Below are 17634 nucleotides of genomic sequence, written 5' to 3'. Positions count from 1 at the left end.
TATCATGGAGCAGCCCTGTCCCAGGAGCTGCCCTTTCAGACTTGTGGTCATGCTTAAAAGCATCTCCCCACTGTGTTGCATGGGGTGCTACTCATGCTGCAAATTCTTGCAGGGGCTTCCCCTAAAACCCATTCCAGACACAGCTGTCAGTCATGCCTGCCAAGGTTTTTGAAACTCCTATCTGGGTGTTTTTCCATTAAGTCCCTCTGCAGATTATATTACTGCACCTGCGAGAAATGCCAGCTCTGCAAATGTGCAGGAAATGATCATTTGTAGCACGGGGTTCTCAGTGTATTTATGCTTAAAAAAAAAACAATCCAGCTTTATGGAGATGGAAAGGAGGTACAAATCAACAAAATTAGTGGGATCGTTGGAGTTGGAAGGGACCCTTAAAGACCATCTTGTCCAACTGCTCTGCAATGAGCATGGACACCTACAGCTCCTCCAGGTGCTCAGAGCCCATCCAGCCTGACCTTGAGTGTCCCAACAGATGGGGCACCCACCACCCCTCTGGGCAGCCTGTGCCAGTGCCTCACAGCCCTTATTGGAGACAACTTTTTTCTTACATCCAGTGCAATCTCCCATTTTAGTTTGAAACCATTTCTCCTTGTCCTCTCACGTCAGACCCTGATGAATTCTGTCCCCTTCTTTTTATAGCCAGCTTGTATTGATAGCAGCTGTTGCTGCAACCCAATGCAACACCTTGCCCTTGGCTTTGTTGAGCCTCATGAGGCTCCCCTGGGCGCACAGCTCCAGCTTTCTGCCCTTCTGCCAGGTGGTATGGGATCAATGGGAGTTCCTTACCACAGATAGCGGTCTGGGGCCGGAGTCCCCACAGCATTGCAGCAGAGTGACACGCTCTGCCCCACTCTCCTCGCCTTGTCATCAGGGCTCTTGAAAACATAGGGTTTGCCTACAGGAGGATGAAAGACAGCCTCATTACTCTTATTTTTGTTAGTTGCTCTTAAAGGTGCTGGGCTTCCCTGTCTCTATAGTTCTACCTGATCTCTTCAGCTGCACTTGGAGCGCCAGGTTCTTCCTGTTGGTCTCCGGTACAGTGATGGCTGCGGTCGTGTATTTGGCTTTCTTTATTTTGAGGGTGTTGCTGCCATCGGGACAGACCCCAGGAATCCTAAACGTGCCCTTATTGTCAGCTGTCGTCAACAGCTTGAGATTGTTGGCTTGCAGGTAGACCCGGGCGTTGTCTGCAGGTGAACCATCCTCCAAGGAGACCTTTCCATGCAGGGTCACATCCTCGCACATGCATGCATCGCAGTCGGCGTTCACGCGGCCCATGGGGCAGGTGATGTTGCAGCCTGGGGTAAGGCAGGTAGGTAAGGAAGCAGCCTGATGCCCTGCCACGCTCCTAGCATGGCCTCACGCCTGCTTTCCATTTAGATGCAATAGGGCAGATACTGCATAAGGAATAGATTGTATCCAAAATGTATTTCCAGAGATTATCAGCAGCTGCGTATTAAAAACGTGGGGCTGATGGAGTGCTGAGCCTCGTAATTAGTAGAAAGCACCCACATGGATGTAATTACAGCTAGCAACTTTTCATTACCATCCCCAAAGGGCTGAATTTCAGGGAAGCTTGAATCCCAATCTGCATGTGAGCTGAACCCTGGCAAAATCACAAATCCAAATGCCTTCAGCTTTGTAGATTCCTGTTGCCAGCCCATGCCCAAATGCCACGGCATTGGTTTGTCTTAAAAGCCGCCTCTCTTAGCAGCATCCTGGCTTGCATAGGACGTAGGCTAGGTCCTAATAGCCTAACTGTTGAATAAGCATGATCTGATGAATCCAACAAATAGTCTCCCAAAGAGTGATTCTGTGATGTTTTCTTACCTATAGCAGTTAATCTTACATGTCCCTGTTTCTTTCCATTTACAAGGGCACTCCCTTTACAATCACAGAGCCTCCGCCTACAGCAGCTGTGTGATAATCTATTTATTTGCAGCAATAAAAAGAAGAACCCGGAGAAAACCCCATAACAACTTTCCTGGAGAAAACACAGACTGTTTTTCGGAGTGATTTGTTTAAAAGGGGAGTATAACTGTAATACAATGAATTACAACCTGCTGTAACATCTTCCTGGGGCTGGCTGCAGGCAGCTCTCAGAACTTTGGCAAGGAGGAGAACTGAGGTAACGTGACTATGAGGGGAGTAAAAAAACATAACCAAGGTTATGTGAGCACCTGAGCAGACGTGTCCGATGCAGAGCCGCCCTTCCTCCATGACTTCATTGCAGTGCACGCCCCAGAGGCGATCCGCCAGGCAGGATCGGGTCCGCTTCTGCACACCAGTTTGGCCACACTGTCCTGAGCACTCGCTCCATTTTGACCACGGAGACAAGAACTTTCTGGGATCTTGCACCAGAACAGCTTGAATGACATCATTGGGGTGTTAGTGAGACACACATTCAACGCAGGGCTGCCCCAAAGCAAGCAGTTTCCATACAGCTTCTACGTGGCTCGGGCATGAGTTTGTATTTGGATATTATGCACCACAAACTCAAAAGCATGTTGAGGGAGCTGGAAAACAAAGCATGTGAAGGTGCCTCAATGCTTCAAACATCATTGCCTGAATTTGGGACAATTAAGGTAAGCCTAAGGGGCAGAGTGCAGCAGCTCACGCTTAGTCTCGAATAACTTTGACTTAGAGGAGCTCAAACCCACATTGTCAACTGAGTGCTGTCTGAGTGGCAGTGCTTGCATGTGGTTAAATGAAAAAAGCAACAAAGAAGGGTGCTATTGTTGGTAGGGCTGTGCTGAATGCCTTTAACCCTACTTCAACATATGTTCTCTATAGGGGAAGCGTGTGTCACAGAATCACAGAATTGTAGGGGTTGGAAGGGACCTCCAGAGATCATCGAGTCCAACCCCCCTGCCAAAGCAGGTTCCCTACAGCAGGTCGCACAGGTAGGCATCCAGGCAGGTCTTGAACATCTCCAGAGAAGGAGACTCTGTGTCGTGTTGGGAGCACCAGCTTTGCTGTGTGCAGAACAGAAGGCTGAGATGCTGAGCATGCTGGGGCTCTGCTGATTTGTCAAACACAAAGAGGTTTATTGGGAGTTTGGTGTGCGGTTGGATGTTCCAAGGAATTCCTTTAAAAGTTACTGGACGTAATTAATTTAAGCTGTTTGAATGGGTGAGATCCACCCCAGCCTGTGGTTAGGGGTTATTTTTAAATGACGATGTTCTAATAATGTTTACGAAGATGTGCTGGTGACTAAATGCTCTAAAAATGAGATCTCTTGGAAACATGTGCGTGCACCACACCATCTCCCACACCTGTACTTCCACAAGGCTCACTGTATGCCAGGGCAAGTTATGTCTGCCAAGAGGCAGGCAAGGTTGTGTCTGGAGTGTTGGAATAGCAGGTTTTGAAAATGAACCCTGGCTTCCACAAGCAGGTGTTGTAGGGGGATTTTGTGGCTGGAACAGATGACTTAAATGACAGCAACAGTGCAATGTCTGGTTTGGAGCAAGTGCCTGGCTTAGCTGGATAGATTCTTAATCTGTTGGCACATTAACTTCTCCAGTTCACCATCCCCATTGGTACATAGATAGACATTATTTAATAATTTGGGGTGACACTGAGGGGATGCAGGAGGAGGTGCATTTGGAGACACAGTCTCTTTCTAGGAGCACACTCAGAAATGCTGTTCATCTTTGCCCCAAGCAAGTGTTCAGTTTGCAACAGATTGATGTTGTGTTTCTCTACAGCCCTTCACAGCTCTGGCTATCAGCAGCTATCAGGTGCTTGAATCTGCAGGGCTGGTGATGGTAAGAAAGGCAGAGGGGAGGCCAATGGCTCCAGACAGCACCTTGACTGTGGGAAAAGCAGAGGGCAGGGAGAAGCCAAGGGGTGCATGGGGAGTGAGGAAGGGAAGCAGGACATACTGCGTCTGGCACTGGTGAAGATCGGGTCCAACCGGCGGGGGCTGCTCCTCGTACCTGTGGGCAGAGGATGTCTGGTATGACCCTGCATGCTCAACTCATGGAGGTCTTCTAGACCCACTCCCAGAGGTAAATATTGAGGTTGGGGCTTACTGCAGTGAAAGGCAGATGTCTAGTTTTCTAATTGCTGTGGCCCAAACCTCAGTGTTTTGCTGGGTGTAACCCACAGCGCCGCCATCCTCACCCCATGGCCCCAAGGACAAGCTGTGGTCACGCAGCTGACCTTCAGCTTTCCAGGACTGAAGCCAGTGGTGTGTGTCAGCCAGAGCTCCAACAGGAGGGTGCGGGGTCAGCACCATTTGTTCCACTGTCTCAACGTCCGATCTACTCCAGTGAATTGATTCAGTTTGAAATGAAGACTGAAAAGAATAAGATGTCCCAGTAAGGGGAAGCCATCAGGGTAGAACGTAACTTACCCTCTAGGCTGAGCATCACTATCGGTCTGAAGGTTTTCTGTCCTATCTGGATCCTGCCAAGGCCTTGTCTAACAAGCCTTTGACCTAGGGGTTCAAGAAATTAGAGATTAAAATAGATTATTATTAATAATATAATTGGATGTGAGTGGTCAGGCATAGTTTGGCTGTGTTCCACGTCCCTCCTGCTGGGATTTCCCCTGGCCCTGCTGCGTTTTGGGCTTGCTGCCCTCTGTGTTGGAGCAGCTGTGACCAAAACATCTTTTTATATCTGGAGGAATAAGATGCATCCCCCCTCTCCCTGCATGGGGGAGGAACAAATCCAATGAAGGGATGAGCTTGGGTTAACCCGGGGAGCTGAGCCCAGGGCTGCCTGATGCAGAGCAGGGGTCTGGAACCTCCCCATCAAGTTCTGACCTTTCTGTGCTTATCCCCAAGCTTGTCGCCAGAGCCCTTCAGAGCAAAATTCCTCCATGCCCTCAAAACAAATCCAGACAGCCTGCAGGCACCCTGCTATACAAAACCTATCTAAGTAAATTGGGTCCTGCTCATCTTGGAGATGGGCACTCTGCCCTCGCTGTGTCTGCTGATTTCATAGAATCATCAAGGTTGAAAATGATCTCTGAGATCGAGTCCAACCATCAACCCATCACCACCACACCCACTAAGCCTCGTCAGAACTGTGTTTGGGGTCACCAATGTTGCACCTTCACCTGAACTGGCTGTGGCTCCCAACAGCAGCAGTAGCAGCAGCATCCATCCTCTTGCGGTAACCAGCATCATGTCCAGAGGTAACTGGGAGCTTCCTCAAGGACCTGGAGCTGTCCCACGTCCCTCAGACCTATGGGGACAAACCTAGCTGTGTCAAATCCTACCTACGGGATGCTGCTCCCAGCAGGTGCCCAACCTCCCATCCTGGTTGTTCACCAAACGTCGCCCCATTCCCATTGCAGAAATCTCTCTCAGAGGTTATCCACTTGTGGCAGCTCCTACCCATTTGTCCCCCCATGGCGGAGGCACCGTATCCTGCTGCTCTTTGCAGTGGCATCCCATCCCCGCTTCGAATCTTTTCTGCAGAAGAGTGCTTTGTAATGACATCTCCTTACTGGGCCCTTTTCAGGATAAGTGCTTCTGCAGAGCCTCAGCCCCCGTCCCTCTGCCCACAGCCTGGGCTCAGAGCTCCTGGGAAGGCTCACAGGCAAAGCATAAGCCAAGCTCTTACTGTGATGCTGTGATTGTCAGCAAGCAGCCAGAAATTGTCCTTTTTTTCCATCACGTAGCCCTGTGGCTTTGAGCACTGAGGTACCCAGGTTTTGAGCAGCTGTTGCTCAGTCACCCTGCTGCAGTTATGGACATGTTGTGTTGTGCATCACAACAAATGAATCTGGGGGATAATTGGGGTATTCTGTGATTCCATGTTTGCCGTAGCTGCTCAGTGCCTCAGTTTACCCCAACCCAAGGCTGCAAGCAACAAAACTGCCTCTGCTTGTAACTAACTAGCCTCCCCAAGAACGGGTGCTATGAGAATAGGAAATACTTTGATTACAGCTCAGCGAATCCCAGTCAAGCACAAATAACGAGCAACACATGAGCAGGATTTTGTGAGCTTACGGCAGGGTCACGAACTCACAGCCAGACAATAACCAGGAGAAATGCATGCAGGCGGAAAGCCCCGTTCCCACTTGCAGGTTATTTTGGGATCCGGCTGCGACTCATCCGGGGTTTCATAGAGATTCAGGGACACGTCCCCCCTCTCTGGGGCTCAGTCCCAAAGTGCTGCAGGACAAAGTGCAGGAACAGAGTTCTGTTATCCTCAAACTCCCCTCCGGACCCTGTGCGAAACCCATTTGCTGACGTTGCAACGGGATGGCTGGGGATGCCGAGCAGCCCGGCAGCCTCCCACACCGCAGCAACAATTCCCACTTCACCCTCAATCACAGCCGTTTGCAATTACACTGCCTTAATTACCCAGCGAAGTTATATAACGCCTGTGCTGCAGAGGAAGGAAAAGCTTAGAGTGATTCTCTGGTATTATTATTTTTTTCTCTTACCTACAAAAACCATAAAACCTCCAACGAAGGAATGTCCCGTCCTCTCGTTCCAGGGAGAGCGGGCTGGAAGCAGCCGAAGGGGTTTGCGGAGCCGCGCTTTCCCCGCGCCTCAGCACTGCCTGCAAAGCACACGGTCCCCACAGTCTGAGCGCGGAGAGCGCTTATATAGCGCGGCGTGAGGCTCCGGAATGGCACCGCGCCACGGGCTGCAGCGGGTCGGGCGGGCGAGGAAAGCGCCGGCGGAATAAATCCCTCGGCGAGGTGATGGTAAACACGGGGCTGGGCTGCGGGAGTGGGGCTTTGGGGTTGGAGTTGTGGCCAAGTCGGGGACGCTGAGCTGTCAGTGTCATCAGGCTGTGCTGCGGGAGATGCTCCGGGTTCGGTTCCCAGTTGAACGGCAGTGGCAGTTTGTACGGGATATCCCACAGGTGCTGCAGTGAGGATGCTCTGAGTTTCCCAGCTGGCTGGGGATGAGGTGGTGCCCCTCAGTGCCCCAAGGGTTCCTCACATTTGGGATACATATAGCTGTCCTGGGTATATGGGGCATGGGATGTGGCCAGATGCTTGCTTGGATCCCATGGTGTTCCAGGAGAAGGTTCTGCCCCAGCACGCAGTGGGCATGGAATGCTCAGGCCTGAGCCAGAGTTCAGGCAGCTCTGGAACACCTCTCTCAGGAGTAGGGTTTGGAGAGAGCTGCACTGACACAGGCTGCCCAAGGAGTGGTGGGGTGTTCCAGAACTGTGGAGATGTAATGCTGAGGGACGCAGTGTTCATGGTGGGAGGTGAGCTGGTGTTGGACTTGGGCATCTCAGCAGTCTTTTCCAACCTTAGTGATTCTATGGTTTTGTGGTGGCCCTGCGTGGATATAGGAGATGGATCAGTGGTCTCAGTGGTTTATTTCCAGCTTGGGATATTCTCTGATCCTATGGAGCAGCACATAGCTGCAGAGGCAGGATGCCATCCTCGCTGGGACCCTCCTTGCAAGTCAGTGTGCCCTCATCTCTCTTGAGCCATGGGGACAACTGGCAAAGCTCCTGGTGCGCCCCCCCCTTATTTCCCCCCCCCCATGGAACTCCACAAAAAGGAAGTTTGGAGCCATGTGCAAGCGTGTATGCCTGTGGGGCCATATCTGCTGCAGCGTGGCACAAGATGGAGTGTGCATTCAGGATGGGGACAGGGCAGAATAGAACAGGCTGCCCTCTTAGTAATCCCTCCTGGCCCTGCTGCCAGGGGGAGCAGTGCAGGAAGACATTGATCAGTGTCACATAAAAATTAATTGGAGGTGCCCGGAGATGACTCCTGTTTCTGTTTATGAGGGAAAAGAAGAAAACAAGCTGGGATTTGCCAAGAAATGGTAGAATGTTTATCCAGCGAGCAAGGAGCAGCCAGGTCAGGAGTTGCCTTGGTGCGAGGTTAGGCTGATCACAGCCCAGGGATGCTCAGGGGAAGGCAGGATGCTGCCCATAGCCATGGGGAAGGATGCAGCTCACATGTGTAGATGTGGTACTTAGGAACGTGATTTAGTGGATAATACTGGTGGTAGGTGGGTGTTTGGACTGGATGATCTTAGAGGTGTTTTCCAACCTCGATTCTATGATTATTTGACCTGCTTATCCATTGCTGGCATTTCCCTGCATAAAGCCAAGGGCTGGAGAGGCCACATTCCCCTCACGCCCCACGCCACGATGAGCCCTGGGAGGCCCAGCTGGCTCTTACAGACTTTTTTCCATGATTTGCTCGCGGATGCATAATTAGAAAACAATAGTGTATTGATGGGAATGCTGCCATGCTGAATGCTTTCCCCCAGCCCAGCACCGAGATGCAGTAGTGCACAAGGACCATGATACAGGCAGTGGGACCCCACTTCCCTGTCCACACTCCTTCTCAGGGCATGTCCATCGCTCTTCTCTTGCCCAAACGAGGGGAAAACATGGCCATGATGTTCACCCAGCTGTCTGTGCTTCCCCTCCTGTCCAGTACGCCACTGACACAATGACCATCACCAAAATCACTGCACCACAATGGGGATCAGTGGGGTTTGCACCCTGTGAAGTCCACGAGGGACCAGCGGGGCCACGTTCTGCTCCTCTCTGCCCGTGACACCAGAAGGAGCTGACGCTTTTTTTCCCCTGCTCTGTGTCTCTGAACTTGCTCCTGTTTACAGAGATCGGAGTGAAAATAACTGATTGATGACTTTGTTCCATCCCAAGCGCTTTGGGGAAGGCTGTGTGTTCTCAGAGCTGGGAGCTGGGATTTCGCTAAGCACTTGGCTCCCAGTGGTGCTCCAGTGGTGGCTGATGCAGAGCTGGAGCTGTTGTTTTTAAATCCTGTTTTGACATCCTAGGACTTGGACTGTCCCTGTTTATGGGCTGGATGAAATTTTGGATGTGTTGTGGATCCCTGGACTTAGCGCTGAGGTTTGAACCACCACCAGCAAACCTCTCAGCTGCCACAATATTGTTTCGCTTAAGCCCTCCTCCACCGCTTCATCAGCACAAAAGCAAACTCCAGCTGCCTAAAAGCTTTGGGAAAGAGCCCAAAGAAGGAACTACTGGAGTTTGTTTTTATTACACAGATGAGGATTTATGGGCTGTGGCTAGGCAAGAAGGAGCAGTCTGGTGTTTCCCCCTGGAAGGATTCACTTAGGGGCTGAACCCAGAGTGCAGGCTCCACCTGCAGCATTGATAGAGTTATGGAATTGTTTGTGTTGGAAGGGGCCTTTAAAGGTCATCCGGCCCAACTTCTCTTGCAATGATAGGGACACCTCCAGTTCCAGAGGAGGGCCACAAAGATGATCAAAGGGCTGAAGCACCTCTCAAATGAAGAAAGCTTGGGAGCTGGTCTTGTTTACCTTGGAAAAGAGAAGGCTCAGTGAGGGCAGACCTCATTGTGGCCTTACAGTGCTTGAAAGGAGCTTATAAGAAGGAGGAGGGCAAACTTTTTACATGATCTGAAAGTGACAGAACAAGGGGGAATGGCTATGAACTAATAGAGGGGAGATTTAGCTTAGATGGTAGGAAGAAATGGTGAGATGTTAGGAAGAAATTTTTATTCACAGGCCAGTGAGGCCTTTGCACAGCTGCCCAGAGAAATTGTGGATGCCCCATCTCTGGAGGTGCTCAAGGCCAAGTTGGATGGGGTCCTGGACAGCCTGGGTTGGGGGGGGGGGGGGGGGCACCCAGCCCCCACCATGGCAGGGATGGTGGCAGGGTGGTCTTTGAGGTCCCTTCCAAAATAAGATCTATAGCTTGATCAGGCTGCTTGGAGCCGTGAACAACCTGACCTTGAATGTCTCCAGGGATGGAGCATCCACCCATATCTGGGAAACAGGAGCAGAAAGCACTGCAGAGTGGGCACAACACAGCGGTCTTGGGGTCAGCAGGGTCCCCTAGTATGTCTCTTCTGATGTCATGGCCATCACTGGGCTCAGTCCTTCCCCATCATACCTCCAAAGAGGTGAGATGGAGGTTGCTCCAAGAGCACCAGAAAGTCTCAGTAGCAAATCCCTTTATAATCACATTTCTGAGCACGACTCATCTCAACACCACAAGATGTGGCCACTGTTTCATAGAGTCACAGGGTCATTAAGGCTGGAAAAGATAACCAAGTCCAACCATTGACCCATCACACCATGCCCACTGAACCATGGCCCTCTGAGTACTGCACGTCCCAGCACCTTCCTGTCCCACACCTGCAGCATGAGTGGTGCAATACAGAGGTCAGTGCCAGGCAGGGTGTGATGGGACCACTTGGATTGGACCACTCTGAATGGGGACATTTAACATGCAAAGGAAAGGCAGTAGCAGAGCTCCAACCCACAGCCCTCCAGGTGTTTGGTTTTCTGCTTGATGGACAAAGATCACCCTGTGTTGGCTTGAGCAATTAATTAGTCTTGAAGAAATCTATAATTTATTGCTCTTATTTACATGCAATTGCTTCAGGCTCAGATGCACTCAGAGCTGGAGGAAGGTGATGGGGTAGTAGCTTTTGTTTCACTATAATTTTTCTTGCTCCATTTTTCCCTCTAGATCAGGTCAAGGCAGGGGGGTGGCAGCTGATTGATGCTGGCAAAGGACTGTCAGGATTCCATGAACTGGAGCATCAAGCCAAGAGCTGCTCTTTGGCAACATCTGGATAACCCACAGTGCCTTCTGGGAATGGATTTGCAAATAGCAACCCCCAAAAAAGCAGCACCACGTCCTCCCCAGGAGGGAAAGAGGATGCCATGGTGAGTTCTGTGGCTCAGCTCCATCCTGTGGATACAGCTTTTCCCGTAAGAAACATCAGATTTGGGTCCAAACACCCTGGGGAGCTTGAGAGAGAGAAGGGCGTTTGATGCACGCGGCCAGCAGGAAGAGACAGGAGGTGATGGAAGCAGAGAGTAAAAATAGGATGGATGAAAGAGGGCACGGAAGATGAGGAGGAGGAGAGCCACTAAAACCCATCCAAAACCAAGAGCAAAATTGTTCGCTTCCGTAGGTTAGTCACAATGAAAACATTTGGATTTCATCACTTCCAGCTCAAGAAAAATAGCAGGGTCAGGCAGCAAGGTCACTGGGCAGGTCACCAAACCTATGTGCTGACTACACCTCGAGGCTTGTTCTACAGAAACCAACTCACCTCTCTCATCCACTTTAGGCATGGCAAAGGGTGGGTGTGAGGGGAGAGCATCCTCCTTGTCAGCTTGCTCACCTTCCTGCCATCCTTCCCAGCTCCCTATGGACATTGCTAGGAACGACTGACCATGGCTCACTGAGCTCTGCAACACCAGGCTACCAAAAACCAACCACTCTGATGAGACTGAGCATTGAGAACGTTTTTCTCGATGCTTAGAGGCACAGCACACCTGAAGAAGGGTCTGAGTGCTGCAGCACCTCTGAATCCAGAAACAGAGCATTATTGCACAAAGAAAAACCCAAAGAAGTTGCAAAGATGTCTGCAAACAGCTGTATGCACCCCATTGGGTACAGCCTTCTTGCTGTATGGTTTTGCCACAGTGACACCCAATGTATATATTGAACCACTCCTTGCAGAGGGGCTCACAGGTGTCCTGTGACCCCCTCGCTGCTTTCTGCAGTGAGTATTTCAGCAAACTGGTGTGATGCACAGCTCCAGTGCAGATTTTAGTGAGCAGGAGGAGAGCAGGGAGCCACGCACTGTCTGCTGTGGACTTTGGGGAAGAATAGAAGCCATTCCAGGGCTGAGCTCATCTCTAACCCCGGGAAATGACTTCATGGACACTGGTATTTACTCACAAAAACACCGCATGTCAGATGTCTCTGACTAGACTTTCTGTTTCAAGTCCAGTATGAGACAAGAATTTCCTTGGACGAACGGCTCCGGAGACAATTCAGAGCTTGGAGGAGGAAAAGAAGAACCAGAAGAAAAATGTCTGCATTTGAGAGTCTGAAGGGTGAGGCTCACTGAGCAAACAGGGATTCAGGGATGCCAAAAGCACCTGCACAAGGGCAGGGAATGAGGGTCTGCAAGACCCCAGTTTATATGGGATGTGCAATGCAAAACGTGCTCCAGCTGCACTTCTGCTGCAGGTGATCCCATGCTTCTTGTGGTCCCAGGACAGCATTCCAGCCCAGTGGGGGCTGTATGGGAACAGCCCAGCAGTGCTGCTTCCCAATCCTTCTGCCCAACAACGTGATGGTTAAACCAGTGCTCAGCAGGCAGCTGACCTTTAGGGAGAGGAGCAGCAACAACAACGAAAAGAAAACACAGGAGATTTACTATGAAAAAATTTTAAAAAATGGGGAAAAATAGTCATTTTAACAAGGGACCACACCCTTAAAATGTCTCATTAGTAATGCATGCCCAGGACATGGCTGCGTGATGGCATGCTGCAAAAATCCTCTCTGAACAGGAACCAAAGCCTTTGTTGTGGCATGAGCGGGGCGGATGGTTCCCAGGAAAAATCCTGTCCTTCTCTTGCATCATGCATTTGGGGTCGGGAGGACGTTTCCAGACATGGGGCAGCTGGCCAGGAGGGAGGACAAACAGGGAATGCATTCCTGACCCACTATTTAATTGCCTTAGAGCAGGTGCAAAGAGCTAAGTGAAAGGAAAAATCAAGATGTGGGGCTGCATTCCTCTCCGCTTTGTCCAGAAGAGAAGGCTGCTGCCATGAGTGGGCTCACACCCAGCTCCTGTGTGCTTTCAGTGCTTTTTTCTGCCCCAGGAACAGTCTCTCCTCACAGATGTCCATGCCAGGTAAGGAGCCAGTGGGGACTGTTCCCTGCCACTCTGCCTGCCATGGCTTTGGGTCTTTGGGGACAAGCTCCCTCCATTTCCATGAGCTGACATTTTGGGGGCAGAAGTGCAGAAGTGATCCCGGGTGTAGGATGCTGGATGTAGTCCCATAAAGGCTGTGCATGCCCTGGATCTCAGGGTTCTGCCACGTGCTGCCTTTGCCCAAAACCCTGGGTGATCCACCGGCTGCCATGGTAGGCAGCATGACTGAAACCACAGAGAGGGGAAACAAGCCCCAGCCTTGTGGTTTTTAAGCCCCCGTGAGCTCTTTGTCCACTCTGGAACTTTGTGTGACCATGGAATCATCATAGAATCATTAAGCTTGGAAAAGACCTCTAATATCATCTAGTCTGCCTACCACTAAAATGCTGAAAAAACTCAAAAAATAATGAGATGGGAATTAGGAAAGCAGAGATAAATGAGTTTATTTATTAAAGCAGCAACACGACCAAAGTTCCCCTCTGGGTTTAATCCCTCCTTATGGCATTTCCAGGCCAGCACACACCTGAGCTCACCTCTGGGCTCACACAGACCCAGCCAGTGGCGGAGCATCGCTGGGTGCGCACATGGCCATGTAGGCTGCGAGCTCCCGGTTGTCTGAGCAACAGGATGCTCATCACCAACCCCAGTGATAATTAACTCATTTCCCTGTATTTATAGAAAACCGATGCGGTGCATGCTGGCGCTGGTCCCTGATGGGGCCACGTTTGGTCACAACAGCAACAGACAACATCCTGAGCACTGGCCACTTCTTGCCATCCATCAGCTCCACTCCCACAGCCGGCTCATTAGGACTAAAAGCGGATCGCTCGTTAAGCCAGCAGGGCAGGGGTGCCCACCTCCAGGTTTGCTGCAGGGAATGTTTGCGTCGGCGTTGCCTTCTCCAGATGCCAGAGGCTGCATACATCTCTGCTAATAGCAGCGAGCTGCCGGCTGTGCAGACGCACGGATGCTCAGCACTGGAGCTGCCTGACTTGCTGCGGGGACGGGCAGCGTTTCTCTTCGCTTCAGGGCATGTGTGTGCCAGGTATGTCCCCATCTGCTGGGACAAGTCCACATGGACAGCAATGGCTTGGGACTTTGTTTCTTTTCTCTGCTTGCTTTCTGGGTATTTCTTGGGGAGGAAAGGGAGGGATACAGCGAAGGGACTGGAGGAGGGCATAGGTGTCTCCATCCCACAGACACATTGGGTGGGATGGACAAGTTCCCTGGGGGAACAGGTTGGTCTCTGCAACTCGTTTTAAGGTGGGGAATGTGTTAATTGGATATTGGCAACCAGAAGGCTCTCAGGATGCTCAGAGACCTCCTGGCAGTGGGGAGCATTAATGCTTGTGTGCATGAGAGTTTGGAGCATTTGCCCTTGAAATGCAAGCTGTCCCCAAGCTGGCTGTGCTTGGGAATAAAGGGGCAATTAGATCAAACCAGAGGCACTCATCAGCTGGGCACAGGGGACCCGGCACCATGGATGGAGGCAGACCATTAAGCGTTAAATTGCTAATGGGAAGCACTGTGGGATTTTTTAAAAGGTTGAAATCTATTTGCAAAGGTAGGATGTGCCATCCCATGGCTGCAGCCACTGCTCCCCAGCTCCTCTACTGCCCTGCAAAAAGCTAAAAATACATCTGGGCAAGCAATTGCTATAGCTACAGGGGGCTGAATGAGAGCCGGGGAAGGCACCTGGGCAGCCCAAATGAGCATCACATGGATGGGCAGTGCGGAGCTAGGGTTGATTGCTGCCAGACTGCACATCCCACCTTCTCCTGATCTAAGGGTAAATGTTGCAGAGTGTTATGGTCTAGAGCACTCACAGGCATGGGTTGGTGGTTGGACTGGGTGATCGTATTGGTCTTTTCAAACTTCATAACTCTATGATTTCTCTCTAATTACCAGCTGCTTTAATTGAAGCTGAACCACCCCACCACCCCACCACGGAGGGGGTCACCAACACCTCGGCCGCTCGCTGCCCGCAGCACTGGGTCGAGCCCCGGTTCACGCAGGCTGCAAAGGTGCGCGTGGCCGTCACGGCCATCTTCTTCTTGCTGGCAGCGTGCAGCAATACAGCAGTGCTGGGCAGCCTGCTGAGGAAGAGGAAGAAGTGCCACGTGCGGCCACTAATTCTCAGCCTGGCGCTGGCCGACCTGCTGGTGACGGTGGCAGTGATGCCCTTGGATGCAGCATGGAATGTGACGGTGCAGTGGTATGGCGGAGACCTTTCCTGCAAGCTCCTCAACTTCCTCAAGCTCTTTGCCATGTATGCGGCTGCCCTGGTGCTGGTGGTCATCAGCCTGGACCGGCATGCTGCCGTCCTCCAGCCCTTTGCTCGTGCCCGACGCCGCAATGGGCTGCTGTTGCGTGCTGCATGGCTGGGCAGTGTGCTGCTAGCATCACCCCAGGTAGGCCTGGGTGGTTTCCTTATGGGGTTACTGACCTGGTTGGGTTGGAGAAGGGCTGAAGCAACAAATCCATCCCAATCTGTGATCCCACCATGGCCAGATTGGCTTTGCTGTGTTTGGTGCACTGAAGAGTGGTGGAGGTCTCTTGGTTTGTTCATTCCAGGAGGCTGAGGGGAGGCCAAGAGCCTCCTCATAGTATCCTCCAGCTTCCTGCCAAGGGGAATGGAGAGGCAGTGATCTCCTCTCTCTTGTGGCAGTGACGTGATCCAAGAGAATAGCATGGAGCTGCATGCATTGGCCCCAAGCACTGCCTGGATGCAGTGTGTGTCCTGCCCCAGAGCTTTTCTGAGTTGTGATTTGGTTCTTGATTTCAGCTATTTCTCTTCCACCTGCACACGGTCCCAGGAGGGAACTTCACACAGTGCGTTACTCACGGCAGCTTCCGAGCACACTGGGAAGAAACTGTCTACAACATGTTCACCTTCACCACCCTCTATATCACCCCCCTGAGCATCATGATTGTTTGCTACGTCCGAATCATTTGGGAGATCAGTAAGCAGCTAAAGATCAACAAAAGTAAGCAGGTCCTTAGGGCTCAGCAGGATTCTGGGATTCCCACTGGTGGTTACGTTCTTGTTCTCTCACACCTCCTGCTGTCCTTTTGACTCTCCCCAACAGGTCTGGTAAGAAGTCAAAATGACCACATCTCCAAGGCACGCATGAAGACTCTCAAGATGACCATTGTGATTGTTGCCACCTTCATCATCTGCTGGACCCCGTACTACCTCCTGGGTTTGTGGTACTGGTTCCAGCCAGCCATGATCCAGAGGATGCCTGAGTACATCAACCACAGCTTCTTTCTCTTCGGCTTGCTGCACACATGCACCGACCCCATCATTTATGGGCTGTACACCCCCTCGTTTCGGGAGGACGTGCAGTCGTGTCTCAGGGGAATTGAAGCAGCCATTACCAGGCATGAGAGACACAAACCCGTCTTAGTCTCAGAGAAGACCACCAAAGATGGGGCTGTCAATGGCCAGGTGGCATCGGGTGGCTCCAATGGGACAACCATTAACACGGTGTGCTGAAGAGATGTACCAGATGGAGACTAGCAGCATCAGGGGCTGCTTTGTCTGGATGATTTTGGAGACAAGTTCACCAACTGACTGTGGGGGGTGTGGGTCTATAGCCATAAACCATGAACATTTCTCCTGCCTGTACTGAGAGTGAATCCTCAGGTAGGAGCTACTCTCACCCTGCACAAGGAAGATGCAGTGGAGGGGCTGGGCCTCATTTATTAGAGACCAACAAGCCTGAGGTCTTGTCCAGTCTTCTCCTTGCTATGGCATCCATAAAAGCAATTTTGGGGTCATTGCCTGACCCATCTCCCCTCAGGCTGCCCCTGCAGGGAGGGAGGAGATACTATGGGGATGGAGACAGACAAGAACAATACAAAGAGCTGCAGTGGGCTGAGATAGGATTGAAAGGGACACAGTGGTGTCTCACCTCATGCAAAGGTGGTGTGGATACGTCCTTATGTAGCAACAATCTGGGACACAGGATTGACCAGGAGTAAGTATTTGGGGTAACCAAAGGGTGAGAACAAGACCTGCTGCTGCCTAGCCCCTCCCAACTGCCATCTTGCACATGCTAACAGAATTAACCCACCTTTTCTCCTCCCTGCTTTCCCCTTTGTCACGCACTCATGTCTGCTTTGCCCTACCACCCACACCTCACTGCTGACTCCAATCAGAGTGCATGCAGCCAGGTGCACTTGATGACCCTGTGCATCCTAAGGAGGACTGTGATGGGAAACACCTGTGGGGGGAGGGCTCATCAGCTGCTGTGGGTGCCAGCTGGGTGCTGATGGCCTTTAAATGCACAGCACAGAGCAGAGAAGCTGCTAGAAGAGTCAGGGTGGAGGAAGGAAGGAGTTGGCTGAGCTCTGGTGAGTAAAATGGTTTATTTTTATTTTGTTTTTATTTATTTATTGTCTTTTCATTAACGTGCCAGAAGTTTATGGAGGTCTTTGTCTTTAGGTGTATGTTGAAGGTATGAATTTATTCAGCTGTGTTGTATGCAGTTAGGGGTAATTGATTGCTTCTCTGTGAGATGCTCGTTGTTGTTAAATGTTTGGTTTTTTTGTTTCTGAAGGCAGCTTTAGTTGGAGCTAAGAGGAGTTCTTTAGTGTTGCTGGTTGGCTGTTTTTTTGTTGTGTGAAGTCCTTGGGCAAATGAGGTTCTGGATTTGTCAGGAAACAGTTCTGAGTATTTTTGTGACTACTGTAGCTTTGAATGAGCACTTGAGTTTTATCAGCATGAATGTATTAATAAGACTCTTGACTTGTGGCTGTAAATGTGTGTGTGGGGAAGCTGAGATCCTCCTGGAAATCAATTACTTTATGAGAAGCCTGGAGTGATGAATCCCTGTTGGTAAGAAAGGATCTGGACTGGTCTCCCAGTGCCCAGCCCACAAAAACCAAGTGGGGTTTAAACAAAAGGAGTGGTAAGTGGTGTTGGCTGGGCAGCTGTGGTGCTTTGGGTGATAGCAGGCTGGG

General features: G+C 51.1%; 2 protein-coding genes across 4 annotated transcripts in view; one reads left to right on the top strand and one right to left on the bottom strand.

The window, feature by feature from the left end:
- The window catches only part of LOC122163144 (cartilage intermediate layer protein), a 14417-nt gene extending 7839 nt beyond the window's left edge, over nucleotides 1-6578 (bottom strand). For both annotated transcript variants that reach the window (XM_042824103.1, XM_042824102.1), the window contains exons 1-7: nucleotides 6427-6578; nucleotides 5089-5216; nucleotides 4379-4462; nucleotides 3906-3959; nucleotides 2199-2384; nucleotides 1002-1316; nucleotides 805-913 (exon numbers count right to left, since the gene is read on the bottom strand). In XM_042824103.1, the coding sequence (XP_042680037.1) occupies nucleotides 805-913; nucleotides 1002-1316; nucleotides 2199-2384; nucleotides 3906-3959; nucleotides 4379-4462; nucleotides 5089-5158 (818 nt within the window). In that variant the 5' untranslated portion in view covers nucleotides 5159-5216; nucleotides 6427-6578. The remainder of the gene's footprint in view (nucleotides 1-804; nucleotides 914-1001; nucleotides 1317-2198; nucleotides 2385-3905; nucleotides 3960-4378; nucleotides 4463-5088; nucleotides 5217-6426) is intronic.
- On the top strand, nucleotides 469-17634 carry LOC122163145 (gonadotropin-releasing hormone II receptor-like). 2 transcript variants are annotated; one of them, XM_042824104.1, is made up of 9 exons: nucleotides 469-2603; nucleotides 6480-6693; nucleotides 10455-10654; nucleotides 11729-11839; nucleotides 12477-12645; nucleotides 13345-13711; nucleotides 14575-15077; nucleotides 15452-15653; nucleotides 15756-17634. In XM_042824104.1, the coding sequence occupies exons 6-9, from the start codon at nucleotides 13699-13701 to the stop codon at nucleotides 16163-16165; spliced, it is 1128 nt and encodes a 375-aa protein (XP_042680038.1). In that variant the 5' UTR covers nucleotides 469-2603; nucleotides 6480-6693; nucleotides 10455-10654; nucleotides 11729-11839; nucleotides 12477-12645; nucleotides 13345-13698; the 3' UTR covers nucleotides 16166-17634. The 2 variants fall into 2 exon arrangements, with proteins under 2 accessions (XP_042680038.1, XP_042680039.1); XM_042824105.1 differs by lacking the exon at nucleotides 469-2603 and adding an exon at nucleotides 2889-2921.

Source organism: Centrocercus urophasianus, unplaced genomic scaffold (genome assembly GCF_019232065.1).
Source record: "Centrocercus urophasianus isolate 14NV4802_14NV808 unplaced genomic scaffold, USGS_Curo_1.0 seq_23, whole genome shotgun sequence".
NCBI classification, from domain to species: Eukaryota; Metazoa; Chordata; class Aves; order Galliformes; family Phasianidae; genus Centrocercus; species Centrocercus urophasianus.
The sequence above is the reverse complement of the archived record's forward strand: the minus strand, read 5'-3'. Positions and strand labels throughout refer to the sequence as shown.